The following is a 27,444-nucleotide window of genomic DNA, read 5'->3' on the forward strand; positions in this document are numbered from 1 at the left end:
CTCCTGTTCTCAGCAACAGTCTCAAACAATGAGTTGAGTTAGTCTCTAATCACATCCTAGCATAGAGCAAAGGAATGGAAACAACTGCTAACGTTGAAGAGGCAAGGACAAATGTATGAAATATATAATAACATTTGTGTGTGCATTTAAATAGGAATGAAGAGGCCTCACCCAAGTAAAATAGAACCATTTCATCGCTGTAGGCATGAACCACATGCACAATTTACTAACCAGATATGGCTCCTAAAATAGGAAAATATTCCACATTCTACACTAGAGTGTGTTTTCTTCTATTGAACATCTAAAGTTCAAAACAAATGAAACATTATTAAAATGAATATGTATCCTTGGAAAAATCACAATGTCATTTTGTGTTAGGTAAAAAAAAAGCAAAGAAATAAGATAGAACATTTTTATGTTTTGAATTACTAGCTAAGTACCATCTCATTGAAAGCAAAGCAAAAGGTACCTAACAACTCTTCCCTTAGAAAAAAGAAAGACACTTTAGATAGGCAAAAATTAGCATCACGGGTCATACAACCAAGACAGACTAATCTGTACATGCTATCAAAAGCAAAGGAGAACGGAGATGAAAGTGAATTGAATATGTATAGTGTTTCTTTCACCTCCACCTTTGGGTTTGAATCAAATCTAGACCCACTCGGAAGATGCTAGCTGTAATGTTCCCATTTATCCAGTTCCAGAGACCTAGCTCCGCCCCCTCCCCACCCCACCCCATCATATTCCCAATGAACTTCAATAATGCCTTCAGTTGTTCATCACTTCCTTCATTAAAAAATGTTTAGCAGGCTCTTTTGACAAAGCAGAGCAGCAATGTGTTATTTCCTGCAAATTATACCAGAAAACGACTTGCCTTTTACAACCGAAAGATGTGAGTGCATTTTTGCAGCGTTGTAATGTGGGAAATGCCTGATGAGCAGATAATCTGCTAAATTGATTCCTGCTTATTTTCGCAGAGAACCGTGCAACTTCCTATCTTTCTTTGAAAAGCATACGAAGTCTCTACGACTTTAATCATTGGTGTTCTTTGGATTGTTCAGCACGCTTTTAGGATTGCAGTGAAGAGTCAGTCAGGATGTGGGCCTTAAGTTTCGGGTGTTGGATTTGAACCCTCAACCGTCAGTGAGTGCTGCCTCTTAGCCAAGACACACACCAATCAGTCGGTGCGCAAACATATATTCAGATGTTACCTTTCTAAAAATGTCACCGCGTACGCGTATTTTTTTTTTGTTCTTTATCAAATAAAATGTTCAGAACTTCTCGACTCAATGCACATATCAAAACACATGCTTCAGAATCTAGTCAAATATTATTTGCCCTTCTTTACAATTCAACCGAGTCCAACTACCGGGTGTGATACTTAAGAGCGTTTACGGCGTTTTAACGTTTTCCCATCGCACCTGCTCATTTTAGTCCCATTCCCCAACAGTTCGTGGCATAACAAAAACACACGCAAAGAAATATTCCTCAGTGAAAATACCTACTAAAATCAGTGTAACTCAATCGCAATTCTGGCCGATAATGTGCGGGGAGCAACATACCCCATTGGCAGCAGCCATTTGAACTATGATTTCTATGGCAGCTTTATTGTAGTACCGACCATCGCCTCCGACCACCATAGTAGACCCCTGACGATCCCTCAAGTCAATGGAAGCATAGATGCACTGAATGAAATTCTCAAGGTATCGCTGCTTGAACTGAAAATTTTTAGTTTTCTTCCGGAGCCCGCTAGTTCCCGGTTTCTGAGCATCATAAGGAGCTGTCAGCACAGTCACCAAAGGCAGTGGATTCCCATCCATAACGAGCTTCACGTCGATGGATCATAAACCACCGTCGGAATATAGGAATGAATGAATGAAAAGTAGGAAAGAACAGAATTTCTTCCGAAAATTACACGGCGAAATCGGTCAGTGAAGGGCCCGGTTACGCTGCCGAGAGATTTAGATGTTCAGAAACAGCAAAACAGCGCCTAGAAATAGCTCCCTCAAACAGATACAGCACTTTCTGTAATTGAAGAAGCGTTGCCACACTTGCTCCAAAAGATCACTGTCAAAAAGGCAGCATGAAGAAAAGAAATAGCCTGTTGCAAATCAATGATAGAAAAATTGAATTGTTCAATTTATTATTTGGCAGCAAACTTTTTTTGCGGGTGACTGCTTTTGATAGATAGGCTCCCGAGCCAAAAGATCCCTCTCCAGCTTGCTGTTTTCCGTTGACAGCTAGATCCGATGGACGAAGAACTGTGAAACACGTCATGAACTTGGAGCGCCGGTGTATTAACTTCTCATTACTGTACAAACATCTTGTACTGTACTTAATGCACAGCGATTTAAAAAAAACCTGGTGTATTAATTATACCTCTGTTGTGATAACAAAAATAACAACAACAACTAATCAACTAAGTTCCCCTGCTTTATTTTTAAAGCTATTAATTACGCGCTATGCGTCCAGTCGTCGTTTAAGGGCAGAAGCTCGCCTCATAACTTTTACGTGACCATCTTCACAAGAAATAAAAGAAAATCTGATTTCGATCGTTCTTGAACCGGGTCCCACATGGGGGGAGCGATTTCTTCCTGCTCAAAGCAACTGCCGTCGCAGTCGAGCTGACGCTGCTGCTGAATGATCTCCAAGAGAGAATTTTAACCATAAAAAGCAAAAACATTTTAAAGAACAAACGCGACTTTCCCCATGTCACGATGGGAACCCAACGAGGAGTGGGGCCAACGGGTCCACTTGGTCTAATCTATCTATATCTATATCGAAATACTAAAACTCTCGTTTGTTTGTTCCTGAACTACAGCCAAAACGGTACACGATAGCGCGACAATTTTAGGCCCACCTTACTCACCGTCGTCCCTTTGGTGCTAATGGAAGAAGTTTCATTGAAATCGGTGTTATATTTTTAAAGTTATTCACATTTTAAAGTTTAAATCTATCTCCTAGGGAGGGAGGGTGGAGGATAAGGGGAATTGAGGGGGATGGAGTGGGGGGAGGGGAAGAGGGGGAGGGGAGGTGGAGGGAGCAGGGAGGGGGGGAGGAGAGTGTGCTGCACCAATGTAGGAGAGGTTTGGGCCCAAGGGTCCACTTGGTCTAGTATATATATTACTAAAAACTCGGTTTGTTTGTGCGTTTATGTGTGTACCATGCCATCTACACAGCCAAAATAGTACACGACAGCGCAACAATTTTAGGCAGACTCTACTCACCATTCCCCCGTGGTCCGAATAAACCCACTTTTGTTACTTTTTAAAAACAATTGACCTAATAAACTTTAATAAATGCGCTCCCCCCACCCCCCTCCCGGGAGGACCAGTGGGAGAACCGACACCCATCCCGGTGTGCCCCGCGCCTGACCTTCCTCCTGTGGTGCAGCGCATGGCAGAGGCTGCGGCCGAGGATCCACAAGATGGCCGTCGCCGCCCGCAGCCGTGCTGCAGGAGAGGCTTCGGCAGATTTGGTCTCCAAATTTGAGGAAGGATATTCTTGCTATTGAGGGCATGCAGCGTAGGTTTACTAGGTTAATTCACAGAATGGCGAGACTGTCGTATGTTGAAAGACTGGAGCGACTAGGCTTGTATACACTGGAATTTAGAAAGGATGAGAGGGGATCTTATCGAAACATTATTAAGCGGTTGGACCCGTTAGTGGCAGGAAACATGTTCCCAATGTTGGGGGAGTCCAGAACAAGGGGACACAGTTTAAGAATAAGGGGTAGGCCATTTAGAACGGAGATGAGGAAGAACTTTTTCAGTCAGAGATTTGTGAATCTGTGGAATTCTCTGCTTCAGAAGGCAGTGGAGGCCAATTCTCTGAATGCATTCAAGAGAGAGCTATATAGAGCTCTTAAGGATAGCGGAGTCAGGGGGTACGGGGAGAAGGCAGGACGGGATACTGATTGAGAATGATCAGCCATTATCACATTGAATGGCGGTGCTGGCTCGAAGGGCCAAATGGCCTCCTCCTGCACCTATTGTCTATTGACCTGTCGCACGCTTACCAGCAGTTGGTTATGTCGTCCAGATCCCGTGAACTGGTGACGATAAATACCCATCGCGGTTTGTTCCAATACACCAGAAAGCCGTTTGGCATTTCAACAGCACTGGCTGTATTTCAGCGTACGATGGACAATCTTCTGGCGGGGATTTCTGGAATTGCTGTGTATGTGCTCGATCTGCTCGTCACAGTTAGTTCCGAGGAAGAACACCTCGACAACCTCGAACAAGTCCTCCGCAGGCTCCAAGATGCAGGCCTACGACTGAAACGGGGAAAATGCGCTTTTTTCGTCAATGAAGTCCAATATCTGGGCCATAAGGTGAGCGCTGAAGGGCTGCAGCCAGCAGATGAACGAGTCAAAGCCATCGATGAGCTGGCTGAACCGAAGAACGTCAGAGAACTGAAGGCGTTCCTTGGGATGCTGAACTATTACGGCAAATTTCTGCCTAATCTCTCAACCATGCTCGAACCGCTTCATCAACTGCTGCGCAAAACGGTTAGATGGCATTAGGGACCAGCTCAACGGAATGTGTTCGCACAAGCTAAGCAAAGCCTGAAATCATCCAAAGTTCTGACGCACTACGACAGCAACAAGCCGCTCGTTCTCTCCTGCGACGCCAGCCCTTACGGAGTAGGGGCAGTGCTGTCACACATCATGGAAGATGGCACGGACGTGCTAATAGGCTACGTTTCACGCAGTATGAATAACGCCAAACGCAACTACTCGCAGCTGGATGAGGGTCTAGCCATAGTCTGGCATTAAGAAGTTCCACACATACTTGTACGGACGACGATTCGTAATCAACACCGACCACAAGCCGCTTCTTGGGTTGTTCAGTAACGACAAGGCCATTCCGCTAATGGCTTAGCCGCGAGTGATTCGCTGGTCGCTAACACTGGCAGCATACGATTACGACATTACGTAGAAACCGGGCTCAGCCAACGCCAACGCAGACGCGCTTAGCCGAATCCCACGACGAGCGACGGTATCGCAAGCGCCAATACCAGGAGAAATCGTCCTTCTGATGAGCGAGTTGGAGAAATCGCCCATCACTCCGTCGCGTGTTCGCACCATGACGCAGAGGGATCCAATTCTGTCTCGTGTTCGCGAATATATCATGAGCGGATGGCCAGACAAACCACCAAATGATGATTTCAAGCCCTACTTCAGTCGCAAAGTGGAGCTGAGCGTTCACAAGGGTGGTCTTCTCTGGGGTAGTCGTGTTGTATTACCACCCCAATGTCGTTCACAAAGATCGAGGAAGTGCCTGATGCCCATCCGGGTTTTGTGAAGATAAAAGTGATCGCTAGAAGTTGTGTGTGGTGGCCTGGAATCGATAAGGACAGAGCACAAAGTCCATGCGTGTTCAGAATGCCAAATGTATCAGTGGGATCCGCCCAAAGCACCATTGCATTCATGGGAGCATCCTAGTCAACCGTGGTCGCGAGTTCATGTCGATGATGCCAGCCCGGCACAGGGAAAGATGTTGCTTGTTCTCATCGACGCATATTCAAAGTGGATTGAAGTGCATATCACAAGTGAATCAACCAGTGACGTCACTATCGACAAGCTTCGCTTCGTGTTCGCGACACATGGCCTTCCGCATACACTGGTTTCTGACAACGGCCCATGTTTCGCTAGCGAAAAGTCCGCAAAGTTCATGAAAGCGAATGGCATTCGTCATGTCAAAAGTGCGCCATACCATCCAGCAACCAATGGTCTCGCAGAGAGCGCCGTGCAGATGGTGAAGGCAGCGCTGCGCAAGATGTCGGGACCGCTGCAAACACGTGTCGCTCGATTCTTCATCTCGTATCGTTCAATGCCGCAAACTTCTACAACACAAACGCGGCTAAAATGCTGATGAAAAGGAAAATTCGCACTCGTTTCAGCATCGCGGTGCCAGATGAAAGAGCGGCCATTGGTGACAAACAATTCTCGCAAAAGTTGCACCACGATTCGCGCCCAGCTCGAGAATTTGAGGAGGGAGAGAGCGTGCTAGTGCGCAACTACGCGATAGGGGAGAAATGGGTACCAGGACGCATCGCAAAGAAGCTATGTCCTATCTTGTACCAGGTCAAGGTTCACGTCAACGGTGTAGAATTCTGGAAACGTCACGCAGACCAGATTCTGAAACGTGAAATTAACTCTCCCACAACCAACGAAACGGGAGAAATAGAAATCTGGAAATGTCACGCAAACCAGATTTTTAAATGCGAAATCGACTCTCCCACAACAACGAAACAGGAGATTCGATAGATTTCGACTTGGTGCGCAATGAAGACGTCAACGAAAGAAGCATTGCACATGAAAACTTCGACGAATGCAACCACGATGAGACCATCGAGGACGCGACATCAGAGAGCAACGAAGAAAGCAATTCAGGGCGTAAGCAGTACCCAAAGCGAAATAGAAAGCAACCGGATTACTACGGATGTTGACAACGGACTTGACTATATGGACTCGGTTATATGGACAATGTAAACGCAATGAAAATTTGGTTATCATTAATGTAAAGGATTGTAGCATGAATACTCTTATTCGGCATTTTGGGTTGGTTAGGTTATTTGGTTGATAGAATTACATTGAAGATGATGCTCACATTCAAAATAAGAATTAGATATGTAAACTTTGATTTGGATTTAATTGGATACAAAATGATGCATATTTTTGACTTACTTAAATTGGGTTTTGTTCTAGAAAAATACTTTGGAAACATAATGGATATAAAGATCATTATGATATTGGATTGAATACGTATGAATATGCTTTAGATGGAAGAAAAGTATCACAATTCTAAGGGGGGAGATATGTGATGTATACATGCAACAATATGGTAAAGCTGCCCTGCGCATTGCGACAATACACAGAGAATTAAAATAGCGATCTTGTGTCCAGACGTGTCCTGTTTTGGTCTCCCACTCAATGCGTGCCTTTGAGAATGATACTGAGAAGAACGTATCAGCACGAGTGCGAGCCAATGAGGGAGGGGGCACTTATACTATGCGCCTGAACTTCCTCCTGTGGCAAAAAGGCAAGGTGAGTCGCTCCCTCTCCCCTTTTCTCTCCCCCTTCGCCCGCGCCCAGTCCCGGCGGAGACTCCAAGCAGCAGGCAGATTGTCGTTGCCCCGTCCTCTCATCGTTCGCCTTGAGAGGCTGAAGCGGCATCCAGCGCCCGCTTTAGCCGATGGCGTTGTCGAGTCCCCGCTCCCGCCCGGGCCCAGCGCCATCGCTGGAATACAACCCGGCAGCTTCTCCTCCTCCCGCGTCTCCTCCAGCGCTCGCTTCAAACGATGGCATCGTCGACAACCCCACAAAAATAGCGGCCGCTCTCCTTCTCCACCTCCTCCCGCTCCGCCATCTTGTGCGCGCCGCCACGCTGCCCGCCGGGAGGTGTAGTCCCAGCTTCCGCCAGGCCCCACCCGCTGCCATCACCGCCACTCAGCGCTGCATGCACGGGGCACAGGTAAGTGGCTTTCGCCGCCAATGGGTCCACGCATCGGTCGGCTTGCAGCCCCCGTCACGGCCCCGGGTGATGCTCGCCGCTCGCTAACGGCTGCACACATCAGTTGCATTGATGGGCCCCGAGGGGGAGTGGGGAGTGGAGGGGCAGTGGGTGGGAGGGGGAGAAGGAGAGGGGGGAGTAGTGGAGGGGGAGGTGGGGATTGGAACTCTTGGTTTGGTTGTGTGTATATGTTTATGTGTGTACCATGCCCTCTACACAGCCAAAATGGTACAAGACAGCGCAACAATTTTAGGCCCACCCTACTCACCATTCCCCCTTGGTCTGAATAAACCCAACTTTGTTACTTTTTAAAAACAATTTACCTAATAAACTTTAATAAATGCGCTCCCCCTGGCGTGCCCTGTGTCTGACCTTCCTCCCGTGGTACAGCGCAAGGCAGAGATGGTGGCAGAGGATCCACGAGATGGCCGCCCCCGCCAATCCCCTGCAGGAGAGGCTTGGGCTCCATGCCTGGCCCGCAGGAGAAATGGAGCCGAGGTTCATGCCTTCTCCCTGTCCACTCTCGCCCACCCACGGCCCTGGGAGACACTCACCGCCCACTCCATACCGTCGCCGCCGTTCCCCGCCGTAGATTGCAGCCGAGCTGCAGGAGACACTTCTGCTCCACAGGAGAGGCCCAGAAGAGAAACGGGGCCGAGGTCAGTGCCTTTTCCCTGTCCCCCCTTGTCCGCCCACTGCCACGGGGGCACTCCCCGCCCGGCAACTGGTCCATGGTTGGGCCGAGGGGAGAGAGGAGGGAGAGAGGGGAGGGGGGAGGGAGGGGAGGGAAGGGTAGGGGTGTAGGGAGGGGAGGACGGAGGGGGGGAGGGGTTGAGGGGGGAAGGGGATGGGGAAGAAGAGAGGGGATGGGGTACGGGGAGCGAGGGGGGGAGGAGATGGGGGGGAGGAGGAGGGGGTGCTGCACCAATGCAGGAGAGGTTTGGACCCAACGGGTCCACTTGGTCTAGTTCTGATTTAAATTATAATTTTCACGATGGAAAAAAAATCCACCAAATTATGCCATCTGCACATGATAAATCGTCCCATTTTTCATGACAGTAAACTAACTAAACTGAATATTGTTTTGTCCTCCCTCTTCCCACACCTTTATAAAGATGTCGAATAAATTTAGCCAGAGAGATATTAACGCAGGAATCATAGCTAAAGGTTTAAAAGAAAGACAGACCCACAATCACCTGCGGCATGATATGCAGTATAAGGTTGCAGCAACCTTAAGAACCCATAGAGAGGAGACAAGCCATCATCGACCTACAGGTGAATTTAGCACTTCCAGCACTCAGTCTCAAGAATTTTATACAAAAAGTAGCCACATTGTAACGTTAACATGGTGCAATGACTTAATTTCGCATTCTCATTCCAACTAGGCAACTATGGAACTGTTATGAAGGTTTTCTTCCAATGCAATCACTGTCGTGAGTAAACATTTTACTTTTTATTTAAGGGAAATATATGCTAAGTTGAGAGACACAAAATATTGACACAAAAATTAATACCAATTCAAAGAATATATCAGACACCTTTGTAGAACTGGACACAGGTTAATTATGTGCATTCAAAAATTTGGAGAACGGGTATTTTTTGTGTAAGAGCAGCTAGTAAATGTATCATGTGTAGGAAGGAACTGCAGTTGCTGGTTTAAACCGAAGATAGACGACACAAAATGCTGGAGTAACTCAGCGGGACAGGCAGCATCTCTGGGTAAAAGGAATGGGTGACATTTCAGGTGGACACCCTTCTCCAGACATAGTAAATAGATAGTAGATAGTAAATGTATCAAATCAGTCTTTCTCTCCAAAGGACTGGATGGTGGCTGAACATAGAAGCCTCATGCACGCAGTTAAAGGCGATGTCAAAGTATGTTTGAATGATAGAATATAAAAAATGAAAATAATATTACTTGGCAGCAAACTTATGATTGCTGCATAAACAGTGGCAGCCATTCTAGCTGGGAGTCTATTGGGTTATTGTTGCTGCCTGACATACATTGTTTAAGTTATGGTATTGTACCTGGTACACAGTACTTCATGTTTACACAATAATTTCTAATTGGGACAACAACCAAAGAAAATTTGAACAGGAATCTTCTATATTCCCTTTATTCGATTAGACAGGGCCAATACGATTACAGAAACAGGCTCTTCAACCCAACTCATCCATGTCTCATCTAAGTTTGTCCCATTTGCCCACATTTGGCCCATAGCCCTCAAAATATTTCCTATCCATGTATCCGTCCAAATGTCATTATTTTACTTGCCTCAATTACTTCCTCTCACTCTGTGTAGAAAAGATGCCCCTCGGGTTCCCATTAAAATTTTCCCCTCTCAATTTAAATGCATGCCCTCTAATTCTTGATTCCCCTATAGTTAAGAGATCCTGCATTCACTTTATCTATTCCCCTCATTATTTTAGGCACTTCTATAAGATAACACCCCCCTCCCGGGTCCTGTGCTCCAAGAAATAAAGTCCAATCTGCCCAAAATCTCCATACAGCTCAGGTCCTCAGGTCTTTGTAAATCATCTGTGCACCCTTTCCAGCTTAATGGTATCTTTGCTTTCGCATGGTGACCAAAACTGAACAGAAACCTCACAGTACAACCTCACTAACATTTTGTTCAGCTATAACACAATGTCCCAACTACTATATTTAAATGCAGGGATTAAAGCCAATGTGCCAAAAGCTTTCTTCGCCACTCTACATACCTGTGACATAATTTTCATGGAACTATGTACTTGTACTCCCAGATCCTTCTCCTCCAAAACACTGCCCAGGAGCCTACTGTTCACTGTGAAGGTCTGCCCTCATTTCACTTCCCAAAATGTAAAACCACATACTTACCTGAATTAAACTCTATTAGCCATTCTTTCGCCTACTTGCCCAGCTGATTAAGATCTTGATGTAAATCTTGATAACTATGTTCATTATCTACTGTACCACCTATTTTAATGTCACTGGCAAACGTATTAATCATGCCTTTTACATTCTCATCAAAATCATTGACGTGGATGACAAGCAGCAGTGGGCCCAGCACTGATCCCTGAGGCACTCCACTAATCATAGACTTGCAGTCTGAAAAACAACCTTTTACCACTACCCTTTGCTTCCTACCACAAAGCCAATTCTGCATCCCTCTCTACCTGCATGACGTGCAATTTAACCTTCCAGAGCAGCTTACCATGTGGAACATTAAAGGTTTTGCTTTGCAGCCCTTCTTAAATAGAGACACAACACTAGCCACCCTCTGGTACCTCACCCATGTCTAACAATGAATCATATATTTCAGCCAGGACTCTTGCAATTTATTTTCTAGTTTCCCACAGCATCCTTGGATATATCTGATGAGACCCAGGAGATTTACCTACCTTAATATGTCTTTGGACATCCAGCACCTCCTCAACTGTAATATGAACAGTCCTCAAGAAATCTCAATCAATTGTCCCAAGATCTTTAGTCTTCATGTCTTTTTCCACAGTTAAAACAGAGGGGAAATATTAATTGAAAAACCTGCGGGTCCACACAAACTTGACCATTTTGGTTTCTGAGGAGCCCTATTCTCTCTACTTTAATGAATGTTGAAAATCTCTTTGGATTCTCCTTAATCTTATCTACGAGAGCTATGCCATGCCATCTTTTCACCCCCTAATTTCATTCTTAAGTAACTTTTAAACTTCACTGTACCTTGAAGGGCTTGTCCCACTTAGGCAATTTTAAGGCGACTGCCGGCGACTAGGCTGTCGCCGACAGATCGCCGGGGTGTCGCGGGCATGATCGTGAGGAGTCTTCCAAGAATCGTAGTGGATCTCAGCACGTCGCTGAGAAATCAACCCTAGTTAAATTTCTCGGCGACAGCTGGCTTGTCGCCAGGTACCGTTACTTATTGCGGGCGCTGTTGCATGCTGTCCCCAGGTTTGCTAGGTTCTCTTAGATGCATTTAGAAGCACATAATATTAAAATAAGTAAAGTCATTTGAAGATACCATAAAATACTTGTGTTTAACCAATTTATTTACCGTCAGGACATTTGACAGATAGATTGGAGACGACAGTTTGACAGTCAGGTAAGCGTGGGAATTTTCGCGATGTTTATGGCCATCAGCGATTACATTTAAAGTAGGCTCCCAACCCAGATATGCAACCCAGAAACCAGATATGCATCTCCCGTAATGATATGCATCTTTCAAAGAATGCCCACATTCCGCACAAAAATCCATTTAACCACTTTTAAAATTAAATTATTTAATACTGCTATTAGTAAACTGGAAATAAATCCAGTTTATGCCTTGTTACCGTGAAGCTTGGTTTTCAAGTAACTCGGGCAAGATGTTATATTTCAAAACTCTCAAGTATTTACCGACTTGTCAGTGATTTCAGCGAAAATCAGGACGCCGGAGAAGCATTGACAGCGTGGGAGTTTTTGCGGTTTACGAAGATGGTGTAATCTCGACCCGACTCGGCATTGTCCTGGTCATTGTTGTAGGGTAAAAGAAAACTTTGGTGATCTACTACGACTTTGACAGTCGCCGGCAGTCACCTAAAAAAATCGCCTAAGTGGGACAGGCCCTTAAATTAGTCAGCTACATATCTTGGTCCTCCCTGCCCGCTGCACTGCACCAATTACTTGTGGGACAGGCCCTTAACTGGTACATGTGACAATAAACTGACCTTGAAACCTTGAAATATGCTCCTCAATCTCTTGTACTCCTCTAGGGATGCACTTGATTCCAGCTGCTTATACATGACCCATGCCTCCTTTTCCCTGCTAGAACCTCAATTTCTCTTGTCATCCAGGGTTCCTTACTCCCACCTGCCTTACTCTTCAATCTAACTGGAACATGCATGCCTTGAACTCTCCCACTTCCCAGATATTCCTTTGCCTACAAATAATCTACTTCAATCAACTTCTGCAGGTTCCTTCCAGTCTTAAACCATCAAAGTAGGCCTTGTCCCAAGTAAGAACCGTAACTTGTGGACCAGCCCTGACCTTATCCATGATTATTTTAAAGCTAACTGGACCCGTTGGGCCCAAATCTCTCCTGCATTGGTGCAGCAACCTCCAACAGAATTATTGCTTTGATTAGTTTAACAATGATACTTTACTTTAATATGTGGTATTTAATGTTTTGGGGATAACTGACAATTTAACTAAAGACATCTGCATAAATTCTGAAGTTCTATCAATATGACAATAATATGCCATTGCCTTGCATGGTTTTGATGTTGTTGATAAGCGAATAGAAAATAATGCTTGGCTATCCCTCCATAGAACAAGAGACAGACTCTTCTGCTTACCAGAACGCTTTGATATGGGGATTCATTCCGTGCATGTCCTTGAGGTGCAAAATGTTATCCCCGCAGCATGTTATAATGTCTCTGCCTATAATCTTAATTTCCAGAAAATTTCCCAAAAGAATATGTTCAATCTTAAAGAAATAAAATCTAATGGTCTGATAAAAATATTGAAATTAACTATCAGATTCTGAATGAACACTTGCTAAACAGTTGCTAGACAGTGCTGATCTGAAGGACAACATAAGGTTGATTCTGTAAGAATTTGACAGGAGGTCACCTTCTCAATTACAGGTGCGTTGTTAGATATGGACATCCATTTGTTTCTTTAATAACTCACTGTTATCCATCATCCATAACTCTGCTATATGGAATCGATTTCCATCAAGGTGATAAATTAGTATTTTTGATAGCGAACAATATAAGAGTGACTCACTAAGAGTGATTCTATGCAGGTAACGCAATATGAATTATCAGAATTCTAATATACCTTATGAAGTATTGTGATCTTCTTATGGTCTGCATGGACCTTTGCCAACTTCAAGGGGAAATAAACAACGGTGGAACGATTAAGTCAAATTAGTAACTTTTGTTCAGTTTCACCTGCATAGAACTTGTGTGCATTCAATTGTTTTGGTATTAATGCCAGTATGTCTTTTGATAATGTAAATCAAAAACACGTCAGATCCAAGAGGGCACTTCCATGACAAGTTACATTGGAAGGAGCAGGTTTACTTTGCTACTGTTGACACTGTCAATTGTTAGCATCCAGTGAAACTAGTATGCAAGGTTAAATGTGACAGAATTGTACAGTATAAGAAAACTTACCTTGTGTGTTCAAGAGACTCATGAAATTTGAAGGGGTAACAACTCTGACTTTATTGCTAAAGTATACTAACTGGCTTGCTTTGCTTTCCAGTATCTTGTGTTACTTATTTATAAATTGTGTAATTAATAAAATTAAATACACATTCTTAAATTATACTTTACCATGCCTCAAAATGTAATTTAAAAATTGCCATTGTGACTGGAATAACTGTTTACGCACAGACACTGAAGCATGAGGATCCAGATGAGATTCTACATATTTGCTTTAGAGTTGGTGAGCCATTCCATTTTCCATAACTCATAGGCCAACCTAAATGAATATGACACTGCTATCACAGATTTCAATTAGTAAAAGTGGAGAGGACTGCTTGTCAAAGAAGACAATCCAAGTGCTCCCCAAAGAGAGACCATGGATAAACCACAAGATCCACTCCTGATGATGGCCAAGTCTGTGGTATTCAAGTCAGGCAATCTTGACCTGTGCAAGAAATCCAGATAGGACGTTCACTAAGTCATCAGGGATGGCAAGAGAAAATTCTGGACCAAGCCAGAGCCCCAGAATAACCACAACTCTACAATTGGATCCATCACTTCCTCACCAATTGAGTGCAATGAGTGATGATAGGCAACAAACCATTCTCCACAACAGCACCCTGCATCGTGGCTGTGCTCCCCACCCCTTACTATACTCCCTATACACTCATGACTGCGCAGCTAAATCCTGCTGTAACCACACTTACAAGTTTGCATATGACACAACCATAGCAGGCTGGATCCCCAAAGGCAAGATGGAGTACAGGAAGGAGATAGAACGCTTAGTAACATAACAAGGCAACAACCTCTCCCTCAATATCAGTAAAATGAAGGAGCTAGTTGATGAATTCGGAAACTAGGGTGAAGTACACTCCCCGGTCTCTGTTGATGGTATTAAAATGGATAGAGATAGTCAAGAGTTTTAAATTCCTTGATGCAAATATCACTAAAAATTTGTTGTGGTCCAATCACATTGGTATGCTTTCTTGGCTATAGCACCAATGCCTCAATTTCTTCATAAATATAAGGATATTCAGCATGTCTCAAATGCCACAACAAATTCAATTGATGCACCTTAGAAAGCATTCTTCCAGTTAACCATTCTTTTACCAGTGCCTATCCATTCCTTTCTCATCTTCACTGCAACTTAAAACTAACTTGTTTTCTCCATTTCCCAGTTCTAATGGAGGTGCATCTGACCTGAAATGTTTACTTTGTTTCTATTTGCATGTTTTCTCTGCATCAAAACTGGCCAGTTCTGTTGTAGTTATGCTTCTGTAAAATTAACATTTTTCCCTCTCCACAAACACTATTTGACCCACAGCTCTGACTAGCATTTCATGACTTTATACGTCTCTTTCTTCAATCTCTCTCTAAAACTTCCCTCAATAATTTATCAACCAGATGGCTTTGTAACAGCTAGTTACTATGGCAATTTTGGCCCCATCCTATCAGAAATATTCTGTGGCCCGTTTATCTTTTCCAAAACCCTCTCTGTAACCTAAAACTAACGTTTTCTTTCTTCCCCGTTCTGATACAGGTTTTTGAACCTGAAATGATAATTATTTTTCTCGTTTCACAGATGCTACCTGACCTGCTAAGTATTTCTAACATTTCCTGCCTTTTAACTCTTAATCAATATCCCGGAGGTATATGCAGTACTACAAATATTGTGTAAAGGTGGTAAAATCCAAATTTATTTGCTCCCACAATGAGTGGCTCCTCAATACATTTTTAAAAAATCCTCAGAGAAGATTATATTTTTCCATAACAGTTTGCCACAGGAAAATCAGCCAAAGCAATAATGCACAGGTGGCCAAGATCAAAGTAAATCTACACTGATATAGACTGATCGATATATTGCCCTGAATATTTTACTACGTTAAAGATGCTATATAAATGCTATTTACAAGAAAATTAAAACTATAAATATTGTTGTGGCCTGCACAGTTATTAATCTCAAATTTAAGATTAAATAAATTGCACTAACAATTTTGTGATCAAAATCTCTGCATGATATACATTTTCAATGAACCTCATTGAAATGTACAGAATAGCAAAAGTCTTGGGTAGAGTGGATGTGGAGAGGATGTTTCCACAAGTGGGAGAGTCTAGAACTAGAGGTCAAAGACTCAGAATTAAAGGACGTTCTTTTAGGAAGATGAGGAGGAATTTCTTTAGTCTGAGGGTGGTGAATCTGTGGAATTCTTTGCCACAGAAGGCTGTCAGTGGATATAAACATAGCACAAAAAGTAAGGAAATTTGTGTTTGGTAGATTATTTCTTTGTTGTAACAATGCTTCTTGGCAATAAATCTTATACCGTTGGAAAGCCTGTTTATTTCCCTTTTAAATGGTGCCACATTTGTAAGGAACATGCATTTGTGGGATGAGCAGCAGAGCTGAGTATATGGGTTGCGCCCATGAAAAATTTGCCAAATCTTCTCTGCCAATACCAAACAGCTTATTCTGCTGTTGCTATTGACTCTTGTTTTGAGCTTCTGGTACCCCCAGGTGCTGACAATCAGGTGCCTGATTGGCACCTGATTGGCAGCATCTGTGAGCATGGGCCCTGCTACAGTGGTCAGTAGGTGTTTGCTCCAAGAATCGGCATGCCACGTTTGACTGATCTGGATAGGGCCCGTGCGATAGGGCAACTTCAAGCTGGTGTTCCGCAAAACCAAGTTGCGGCATTATTTGGAGTGAGCCCTAGTACCATCTCCAAAGTGAAGGCCAAGTTCCATATAACGGGGCATGTCAGAGACAGGCCACGAAGTGGGCGTCCCAAGAAGACGACACCCGAAGAAGACCGTTTCCTCACCCTGTCAGCACTTAGGAACCGTAGGCTGTCTTCTACAGATTTGCAGTCAAGGTTTGCAGGACGATATGGCCGACGGCTCTCTGCCCAGACAATTCGGAACAGACTGCACGCAGCCGATCTCCGGTCTCATAGGGCTGCCAGGAGGGCTGCCAGGAGGCCTGCCATGACTGCCCTTCACTGCCATGCCCGTTTGCGCTGGTGTCGGCAACACGTGCACTGGAACCTGAACATGTGGAGGAACGTTATGTTCAGCGATGAGTCCAGATTCTGCCTACGGCAGTTGGATCATAGGGTCAAAGTGTGGAGAAGACGCGGAGAACGCTATGCTGATTGCTGCATCGATAGAGTAACATCTTTTGGTGGAGGCAGTGTGATGGTGTGGGGCGGCATCTCCCTCACTGGAAAAACGAGGCTTGTCATCATTGGAGGCAATCGCAATGCAGAGAGATATCGAGATGAGATTCTGCAACCAGTGGCAATCCCATATCTCCACAGTCTGGGACCGAACTCTATCCTCCAAGATGACAATGCTCGCCCCCACAGAGCAGGGTTTCTGAGACTACCTCCAGAATTTGGGAGTGGAGAGGATGGAATGGCCTGCCAGCAGTCCTGACCTCAACCCCATTGAACACTTGTGGGATCAGCTTGGGCGTGCTGTTCGTGCCAGAGTGACCAACACAACCACGTTGGCTGACTTGCGACAAATGCTGGTTGAAGAATGGGATGCCATCCCACAACAGTGTGTGACCAGGCTGGTGACCAGCATGAGGAGGAGGTGCCAGGCTGTTGTGGCTGTGTATGGTTCTTCCACAGGCTACTGAGGCTCCTGTTTATTAAATGAATAAATTGTTAAATTGCCAATATGTCTTGTTTCTTCAGATTTCAATCATCCAATCCACCAAACAACACCGAACAAGAGTCAATGGCAGAATAAGCTGTTTGGCATTGGCAGAGAAGATTTGGCAGATTTTTCATGGGCGCAACCCACATACTCAGCTCTGCTGCTCATCCCACAAATGCATGTTCCTTACAAATGTGGCACAATTTAAAAGGGAAATAAACAGGCTTTCCAACGGTATAAGATTTATTGCCAAGAAGCATTGTTACAACAAAGAAATAATCTACCAAACACAAATTTCCTTACTTTTTGTGCTATGTTTATTTAAGACACAGATATAGATTCTTGATTAGTACGGGTGTCAGAGGTTATGGGGAGAAGGCAGGAGAATGGGGTTAGGAGGGAGGGACTGATCAGCCATGATTGAATCGCAGAGTAGACTTGATGGGCCGAGCGGCCTAATTCTGCTCCCATCGCTTATGATTTTCAAAGGTTACCTGGAAGAAATATTTTGCTACATCTTTTGTTACCAATACATTGTCTATTTTCGTGGAAGGAAATTTCCATTGTTGGAGGTGATGGGGTGGATGAAAATGTAGCCTCTAGCCTCAAGTAGTGTCTTGTCGAAGTGGTTTTGCATTAACCTGTTATCTTATCATTTGCTAATATTGGCACTGAGTTTCACAATACCATTCATTCCTCCAACATGGATAACAAGATAAGAACAGAATAGAACTGCTGAAACAACTTTGTCAGCTTTGATCAATATTTAGTTTTTCTCCACCATTTCTTTTGGATTTTAAGGTAAACACTGAAGGTAAACACTTGAAGGTAAGACTCAAAACTATGTTTTCCCCAAATCTAGCCATCCCTCCCCAACATAATAACTAACTTTTACCGAAACATACTGACAAACCATTTTCATATGACCCAAATACCTGGGTAGGTCCTTGCTTTTACATTTTTATTCTTGTTCACTTGTAATGCCTTAACATGGTACTCATCTTTAGCCTAAATTACATGCAATCTAGAATTTACCTGGTAACCACAATCCCTAAATGTTCAGTAAAAATGCCACTAGGATGATATTAATTATAATTAACTTAAATTTTATTATAAAGAACTTATATTTAGTACTTCAGCCACCATGTCTTCGAGTCAACCAAATGCATTTCTTGTACAATTTAAGAGCATGTACGAAAACATGGCAACAATTTTATACTCAGTCTATATCACCAATTAAAGACTTTTGGTTATTTTGAATGAGAACTCGCCAAGAATTTTTTTTTCTTCAAACATGTGCAGACTTGTTTCAGCTGGTTCAACGGTGATGTTCAAGTTGGAGATATGTCAGGCCATGAGATTGCAGATTGTGGCCAAGTACAATTCTGCTGCTGCTGCCGCAGCACCTTAGGGATTCCAATCCCGAGTGGCTATATCAATTCACAGTTTGCTCCATTTAACATGGTGGTGGTGCCACATGGCGCAATGAAGTGTATTTTCACTATTAAAACAGGCTTTGTCACTACAAGAACCTGTGCAATAGTCTCTCCAACCGATACTGCAGTGAACAGATGCATCTGCAACAGGTATATATGTGAAGATAAGACCGCGTTGATTTTTCCCTCTTGTTGATTGCCTCACCATCTACTTCAGAATGAATCGAGCAGCAACAACCTTGCAGCAACTGAACCATCCTATCACCAATGAGAGAACGGTCCTGGTGAACCATCTACCTCATTGGAGGCTCTCGGACTATCTTTAATCGGACTTTATGTTGCACATAACATTATTCCCTTTATCCTGTAACTGTACAATGTGGACAACTTGATTGTAACCATGAAGAGTCTTTCCGCTGCCCAGATAGGTTCCGTGTCCAGAATAAATTCTACACCTTCGCCACTCTCAGCACTCCTCCAAGTTGTGTTCTTCTTGGAGTAGTACTGATTAATCAGGTGAGGTGGGACAGCAGGAGGTAATCAGCAGAAGGTCTCCTTGCCCACGCTTAACTTGATACCATGAGATTTGATCGGATCCAGAGTCACTGTCTATGACTCCCTGAACAGTTCCCCCCAATTGTATAACACTATGCCTTTACCTCTGCTGGGTCTGGAGTATTGCAGAATAGTGTATAAAGGCGAGTATGCAGGTGTTGGGAGAAAAAAATCCAGAATGAAAAATAGCACAGTGGAGACAAGAGATACTTATATTTACAACATTCCCTCTTAAAAAAAAAGAGTGGTTGTTTGCTGGTTTATGAATAACCAGTGGAATGTCACAAGAATCACCACTTGGGCCTCTGAGGATCACTTCCATGAGTTAGACAAAAGAACTAAATGTACTGCAACCAAATTTGCTGACAATAGACACTTTGCTGCAAAGGAACAAGTTAAGTGAATGGACAAGAATATGGCAGATCAAAACCAGGGAATTGCAAGTTTATCCATTCTGATGGGAAGAATAGAAATGCACAATATTATGTAAATTAAAACTGCAGAATGCCACTGTAAAGGGCCTGTCCCACTTCGGCGATCTTTTAAGTGACTGCCGGCGACTGTCATAGTCGTAGTAGGTTGCCAAAAAACAGGCGACTGGACCCCTCCTACGACAATGTCTACGACAAGTTACAACAACCAACCACCTAGTTGACCTCAAGCTATGGCAAGATACCGACAACCGGTGACCCAATTGTCGCGACTTAGGACGTCCACCTACGACAACCTACGACCACACAGGCGACAACCTACGACAACTGAAGTCAACTGACGTCTACCCGTGACAAGCTACGACTCTGTCGGCGACCCATGAAGACAATTCACGTCATTTTGGCCTCCGGTTTTGACGCCAGTACCTGTCGCCGGTTGACGCAGGTAGTCGCCAATGGAATTCACCAAAGTCAGCACCGGCGACAACCTACGTCACCTAGCGACAACCTACGACAGACAGCACCTACGTCAGGAGACGTCAAGCTACGATCATTGGCGTCAAACCAACAGTTGTTGAAAAATTTTAAACACCTCAAAATCCAGCGGCGACCAGAAAAACGCTACGACTCTTTGGAGACTACTCATGACCATACAGGCGACACACCGGTGACCGTGTGGCGGCAGCCTAGTTGCCTAAAAAAAAATCGTCTAAGTGGGACAGGCCCTTAAAGAGAGCTCCAAGCATCCCCATACTTGAAAGACAGAGAGCTCTCACTCAGGCACCAAAAAACAGCAGAATCTTGTTTTTTATTGCATGAGAAATGTAATCTAAAAATACAACTGAATCCTGTATACAGTTGTATTCTCCAATTTTGAAGAAACATGTACTTACAATGAAAGCTCAAAGTTTATGTTTGTCTCCTAGAATGAAGAAACTTTTTTAGAGGATAGGTTGAGCCAATTGAACCAATATTCATTACAATTTAGAGAATTGGGAGGGATTTTAGTGAAGCATAAAATTCAGAGGGTAGTTAACTAATGAATACTTCTCCTCACGGGGAATCAAGACCAGGACAGTTTCAGAATGTCAGTCGCACCTTTAAGATAGAAGTGAAAATCACGATAGGGAGAGGGTTGGGGGAAAACAGATAGAAAAATGGAATTGAGCCAAGGTCAGGTCAGCCATTATCCTGTTGAATAGTGAAGCAGGCTCAGCAGCCATACAGCTAACTATAAAAATATATAAATGTTGAAAAAATCCAGTCAGTCAGGATCATCTGTGGAAAGAGAACTTGTTCAATGTTTCGGATCAGTGACCTTTCCAAAGGAGCACAAGCAATGGCCAATTAGAAAAACATTTAAACAGCTGGGATGAGAAAGGGACACATGTGATAGGAGAAAACAAGAGAGCAGTTTATCAGATGCTGGAAAATTCAATGTTCATCCCAGAGGGTTATTAAGTATCTAGGCAGACGATAATATGTTGCTCTTTGAATTTACTCGCCACAGGTATGTGAATGAGAAAGGCATGGAAGAGGGATAGAGCATTAATGCAGGTGTGGGATTAGTATAGATAGACAGTGATCGGCATAGATGTATTGGGCCGAACGGCCCATTTCTATGCTGTACAACTCTATTGTGCCTGACCTGCTTGGTATTTTCATTCCAGCTGTGGCTGAACTAAGTCAACATCCCAGCTCAAGAACTGAGATATAAAGGGGTTGCCTTGAAACTGAAAATACACCTATTTGCCCCAAATACATAGTGTGCATAGGCCCATATGCATATAAACTTAATTCCATTTGCAATTTTCAACCCAAAGGAATTGAAAACAAGTCAACTTTCCCTGCAGAATTATCATGGTCCCTGTAGAAGAAAAGGCATCACCTGCACCCATTTTGGGTCATATCTTGAGGGTCAAGAGAGACAAGATAAATTCAGCAATGGAGAAAGTTAATCCAACTCTATCAAATGATCTTAGTACAATCCAGTTAGTGGTTTCCTTTCCCTCAGCATGAACTTAGTTCCATTGTTTCTGATGAATGCCAATATGAAATAAATTGCATGAAACATTCAAGGAGGCTTTCAGCTAATTCCATGCATGGTGTTTCCTGACACCCTGTGAAAATAGCTTTAAACTCAGAAGGCTATGGTTGTTTTAAATCCTTCAAGAAAAAGGTCATGACATTGAAAGACATCTTAAAATCAACTTGATAACATTAGCAAAGATATCTTCTGGCCATTTGATTCACTTCAAGATACCCTCATGAAACGTGTGGCTATTGAAGCACACCAAGGGCAATAACGGAAGAACCCAAGTCTATAGTGTGGTATTACCACGTACAAAATCATCCCATCATGAAGCTGATCAAGAGGCATAATTTACTTGTGTTAGGATTTCAGCAGATGAACTCAGCCAGCATTAATATATGCAATGATACAAGAGATGGAGATTGACAAGAAAGAAGGGTCAGAAGCTTGGCTCAGGAATAAATTTGGTTCCATAACTGCACATTGCTGACCTTCAGTTAACAGCCACGAAAGATGGAATCAATGGATTAGTAATGATTAAAAAAAGCATTACACTGCAAGAACTCGGTTAAGCAACGTCAATGGAAACAAATTTTGCATCACGACTGAGGGGTCTGAAAGGGAAGAGGAAAGGTTGTCAGTATACAGCAGCATGATAGGTGGAACCAGATATTTTTTGGGAGGGAAGGAAGAGCACAATGGCCCTCAGGGTTTGAGGGGGGAGTGGGAATGATGAACAACGGGATAATAAAACATGTGCACAGGTGATTGCGGGTGGGAGAAGAACATCAGGGCATGAGTTATTTAAAGTTGGAAATTTAAATGTTCATACCATTTGAGTGTAAGCTACCATGGAAATACAAGAGATTGTTCTTCCAATTTGCATTTGGCCTCCTATAGCAATGGAGAAAGCCAAGGGCAGCCAGTGTGGGTGTGGGAGGGAGAGTTGAAATAATCCGTAGCCAGAAGCTCAAGATGGTCTTTGCAAACAGCGCACAGGCGCTTCACAAAACTGTTGCCTAGTTTATGCTTAGTTTCACCAATGCAGAGCTGGCCATATTACAAGCACCGAATGCAGTAGAGCAGGTTGGAGGTACAGCCGAATCTTTGCCTCATTTAGAGGGGGTGTTTAGGTTCCTGCATGGTGGCAAGGGAAGAGATGATAGGCCAAGTGTTGCACCTGGTACTGTCAAAGAGGAAAGTGCAGGTGATAGAGAGGAGCAAACCAGAATAACTGGAAGAATAACATCTCATGTTCCGCTGAGGTAGCTTACAATCTAATGGTCGGGGTACTGAATTTTTCCAATGCCCAGACCACTGGTGTTCTCCCACACACTCAACAGTCCAGCTGGGTTTAGTGCCCCTTTGTTACCTCCCCCCTTCCCTTATTTGGTTTTGTGTATCACCTACTAGCCTCTGGCCTACTTTTCATATACTGCTGCGTACGTAAAATGTTACCTCTTCCTTCTCAGTCCTGATGCAGGATCCTGAAGGAAAACATCAAAGTACTCTTTTTACCTTCTCAGATGCTGCCTAACCTGTTCTTCCAGTGTTCTATTTTTTGTTCCAGTCTCTGCGGTTACTTTTTGTCTTCATTGGTAAAGAATTTTGTGGTCAAGATAGCATTTTTTGATTTGAAAATTAATCAACTGCTGATTTTGGTTTACCAAAAAAACACACAAAGTGCTGGAGTAACTTAGGCAGTCATCGAGCATCTCCGGAGAACGTGGATAGGTGACATTTCGGGTTGGGACCCTTCTGCAGACAGGATAGGATGTTTCCGATCAAGATCTTTTTTCAGAACAAATGTCCAACACATCACCGATCCATGTTCTCCAGGGATGCTGCCTGACCCACTGAATTACTCCAGCACTTTGTTATTTTTTTAAAGCAATTTTTGAATGATTGAATTGACTGAAAGATATCGCATGGAAACATGGCTTTTGGCCCGCAGAGTTCACATTAACCATCGATCACCCAATCACACTTCCATGTATTCCACTGTCACGTCCACTCTCTACACACTAGGGACAATTGACAGAGGCCAATTAGCTTGCAGACCTGCACATTTTGGGGATGTACGAAACTGGAACACCCAGAGAAAACCCAAGTGGCCACAGGGAGAATGTGCAAACTCCACGCAGACAGCACCCGACATCAGGATCAAACTCGGGTCACTGGCGTTGTGAGATAGCAGCACTACTAGCTGCACCACTATACCACCCTCCTTTTCTCTTTCCATTTGGAAGATCTGAGAATCCAAAAATAAACATGGGACAAACTATTTGCAGTGTGAAGGTCAACCAATATCATGGCAAGGTAAAGCTGGATCCACGTTTTTTTCCCCCCCATTAAGCACCGAGTACCAACAGCTCAAAGTTCTTCACAAAGAATTAAGGTAATTCATCCTAATTTTCACTAGATATACAGGGGCAATAAATTTAATTAACTTTATGAAACAGTCATTATCCAACAGTCATTCATTTGAAGTTATTCTTCCTCCCCTTGCAACATGTGGTGTTTTCCAAATGGCACCTAGGTCTGTTAAATTTCAACCCTCGGATTGAGACTTGAGCAAAGGTAGATTTTAAGAGTTTTGAATTTCATTATTCATATCCCCACTTTTCGTTGCTTTTATTTTTTTCTGACAAATCTCCTTTCTCAACTTTTGCACATAGTTGTTCAATATTAGTCCCTTGTGCATTAGGGCGAGTTGTCTCCCTCACCATGTACACAACCCCCTCCCACCCGTAACCATAGTAACCGGGCCTGCAAAACCAAGGCAGCCTGGCAAGAGGAACTGCGAGACAAGTAAATGAACACAACCCCGAAACAAAACAAGTATCTTAAATTCCTGTCACACACCAATTACCCTACATGGCCGAAAAACTCGCCAGTATCCTGTTACAAATAGGAAAATGTCAGAAGTCAAACGGTCAGGGGATGAAAAGTCATCAAGCTGCAAAAGGGCAGCAAAGAAAAAAAGATCAAACGAACCAACAAAACAAAACCCCTAAATTACCTTTTAAAACATAAACTTTCATTCATTCGTGCACTCAACAATTACAAAGCCGTGACTAAAAAGGAAGACATGCACAACATTTCTTCACTATATATAATTCGAGCTGCAATGTTATCGGAACTGCGTTCAATGCCCAGAGTAGACCATGGAGACCCTCGATCTTTGTGTAAAGGTATAAAATCAAACGACCACTGAGAGTTTAAGCGACAAGAGGCCCGTGTGTGTGTGTGAGCGCGGTGTTCGGGGACATGTCGCCTGGCCCTGCCCGGCCTCCCGTAAACACCGGCCGGTTCTCCCGGCTACAGTGTGCGCGGAGTGCGTGCGATTTACCCCGTTGGCCGCCGAGATCTGGATGATGAGTTGGATGACATGCTTGCTGTAGTAGCGACCGTCGCCGCCGACCACCAGCACTGCGTCCTGCCGCTGGGCCGGCTCCACGTCCGCTGTCAGGGTGGACTGGATGAAGTTCTCCGCATAGTTCGCCTTGGACTCGAACACGGAGACCCGCTTCCTCAGGCCGCTTGTGCCCGGCTTCTGGTCGTCGAAGGCACTGGTCTTCACCGTCAGAATCCTGCTCATTTTCAGTCCTTTTACTTTATCAACAAAGTTTGTTGTTGTTGGTGGTGACAGCCCTGTCCTCAAACCCCTTCCTCGCTCCTCGTCCTTGCCGGCGCCTTCGCCTTTTGACAGCTCGCTGCTCCTCCCAGGCTGTCGGGCCACGCACACGCACGTCGCGTCGCGTCGCGTCGCGCACCCTGGCACTCTCCGCAACCTCCTCCAGCGTAGAAAAGCTGCAAATCAAGTTATCCACTCCGCCCTGGAAGGCATCACAACCAAAGATACTAGAGGAGCAAGATGGACGAATTCGCGAAAACTGAAGTGCATTACGCAAACGAGCGGAACGGCCGCCATTTTAGTAGGCAAAACCCGCCGTTGGTTATGCCTCTCGCGGTGTAATCAGTGTTGTGGGGGAACAGTATGTGTGATGATACCATTAAAATGCAGAAAATATCTCATCTATCAACACATTTTTTTGTTATTTTTATTTTAAAATGTTTTCCCCTGCTTAATTTCTCTGATTTTATTATTTCTTACAGTTTCTGCCCATTTCCCTCCCATCCTTCTTCCCCAGCCCCCTCTTTTGTGCAGTTTCCCTTGTGTTGCTCAAGCACACACTATGCACAAATTTAACTTATCTGTCATGCACACACTTCTCAGCACATGGTTCTCCCTATCATGATCACTGTTCTCTCACATACATTTCATTAGGGCCTACCCATACCCATTCGCAATCAGTGCCATCAAACTTTTTTCCAGAAATCCTAATATTGTGAATAAATAACTATGAACACATGTCAAGATATTTTTTCATTCTATATTAGTGTAATAAAATGTAATGCATACATACCTACTCTGATACAGAAGTGCTCGCTTTAGACATGCATAATAATGCACATTGCTGCATGCATAATGTACATTGTTTAGTTTTGAATTTAACATATAATCAAGGTGCAATATGGTGCTAACCCACATTTTTGTGGAAAATGAGTTACATGCATTAACACAATCCTTACCCACTATAATGGCTCCTACACCCACTATCCTACAACCTGTAAAAATGTCATATTTAAATTTGACCGATAAGTTGGTCAAATAACATAAAGGCACCTTCTTGTTTTTATTGTGGTTTATGGATTTTTCAAATGTGAATATCTCATAACGACACATTTTTGGATTAGCAGTATATTGCACCAACCCCCTTCAATTTTACATCATTCAAAAAAGAACTTCAGAAACAAGGATAACACTTTTTATTTCTGTCCATGGTAAGATCTACATCATTTTGTGTGCGAGATATACAGGGTTGCACTGTTTCGCATATCAGCTAACCAATGGAAAGATCAGGTCCTGATTTATATCAGCTCTTCACCTCCCCCCCTTGTCTGAAGAAGGGTCCCAACCTGAAACATCACCCATCCTTTTTCTCCAGAGATGCTGCATGACCCGGTGATTTACTCCACCACTGTGTCTATTTGAATTGCATTCACACTTCTGTTCCACGTCAGGCAGCATTGGTCATTTTAGTGGCTGTCAAGGGTTTTTAACTAATCAATTCACCAATTCAAAATTTCTTGGCACTAAGTATAAAGTTAAATGTTTTTCAATTTTTATTGTGGATACAGTAGAGTTCTATCGTTTGCAAATGCCTAATCTCTGCTTCCATGACTTTTTTAAATAAAACAAAAAGAGATACAGCTCATGGATGTGAAATTAAAATTAACAGAGAAAGGAAAGAACAGTTCATTAAATATGATCAATTGACCTGATACAGACAGAGTGGATCTCTAGTGCAAATATTCAATCAGTAACATCCAAAGTTTAAAAATCACGAAGCAGCAACTCTTCAAGAAATAGTTATAAATGTCAACTATCAACTTATCCAAGAAGTTGAACAAAACTAATTGTTTTCAAACATTTTATATACGAAGAAATCGCAGTTGTGAACACTGCCCAGTCTAGCACACAGAATCTGCTTTCTAAAATGGTGCTGAAATTTACCCATGACCTACTACAGTTTTTAGAGTCGAGTGGTCTATCTTGCTCCTCTAGTATCTTTGATCACAAC

The 27,444-nt window shown here is 43.5% G+C and overlaps 1 protein-coding gene across 2 annotated transcripts in view; it reads right to left on the minus strand.

The window, feature by feature from the left end:
• pgm1 (phosphoglucomutase 1) overlaps window positions 1-25,563 on the minus strand; it is a 132,425-nt gene extending 106,862 nt beyond the window's left edge. Inside the window, exon 1 of one of the 2 annotated variants that reach the window (XM_078407523.1) lies at window positions 25,149-25,563. In XM_078407523.1, coding sequence (XP_078263649.1) covers window positions 25,149-25,397 — 249 coding nt within the window. In that variant the 5' untranslated portion in view covers window positions 25,398-25,563. The remainder of the gene's footprint in view (window positions 1-25,148) is intronic. The other variant, XM_078407521.1, reaches the window with a different exon arrangement.
• Between the last annotated feature and the right edge of the window lie 1,881 nt (window positions 25,564-27,444).

Source organism: Rhinoraja longicauda, chromosome 11, assembly GCF_053455715.1.
Source record: "Rhinoraja longicauda isolate Sanriku21f chromosome 11, sRhiLon1.1, whole genome shotgun sequence".
Taxonomy (NCBI): Eukaryota; Metazoa; Chordata; class Chondrichthyes; order Rajiformes; family Arhynchobatidae; genus Rhinoraja; species Rhinoraja longicauda.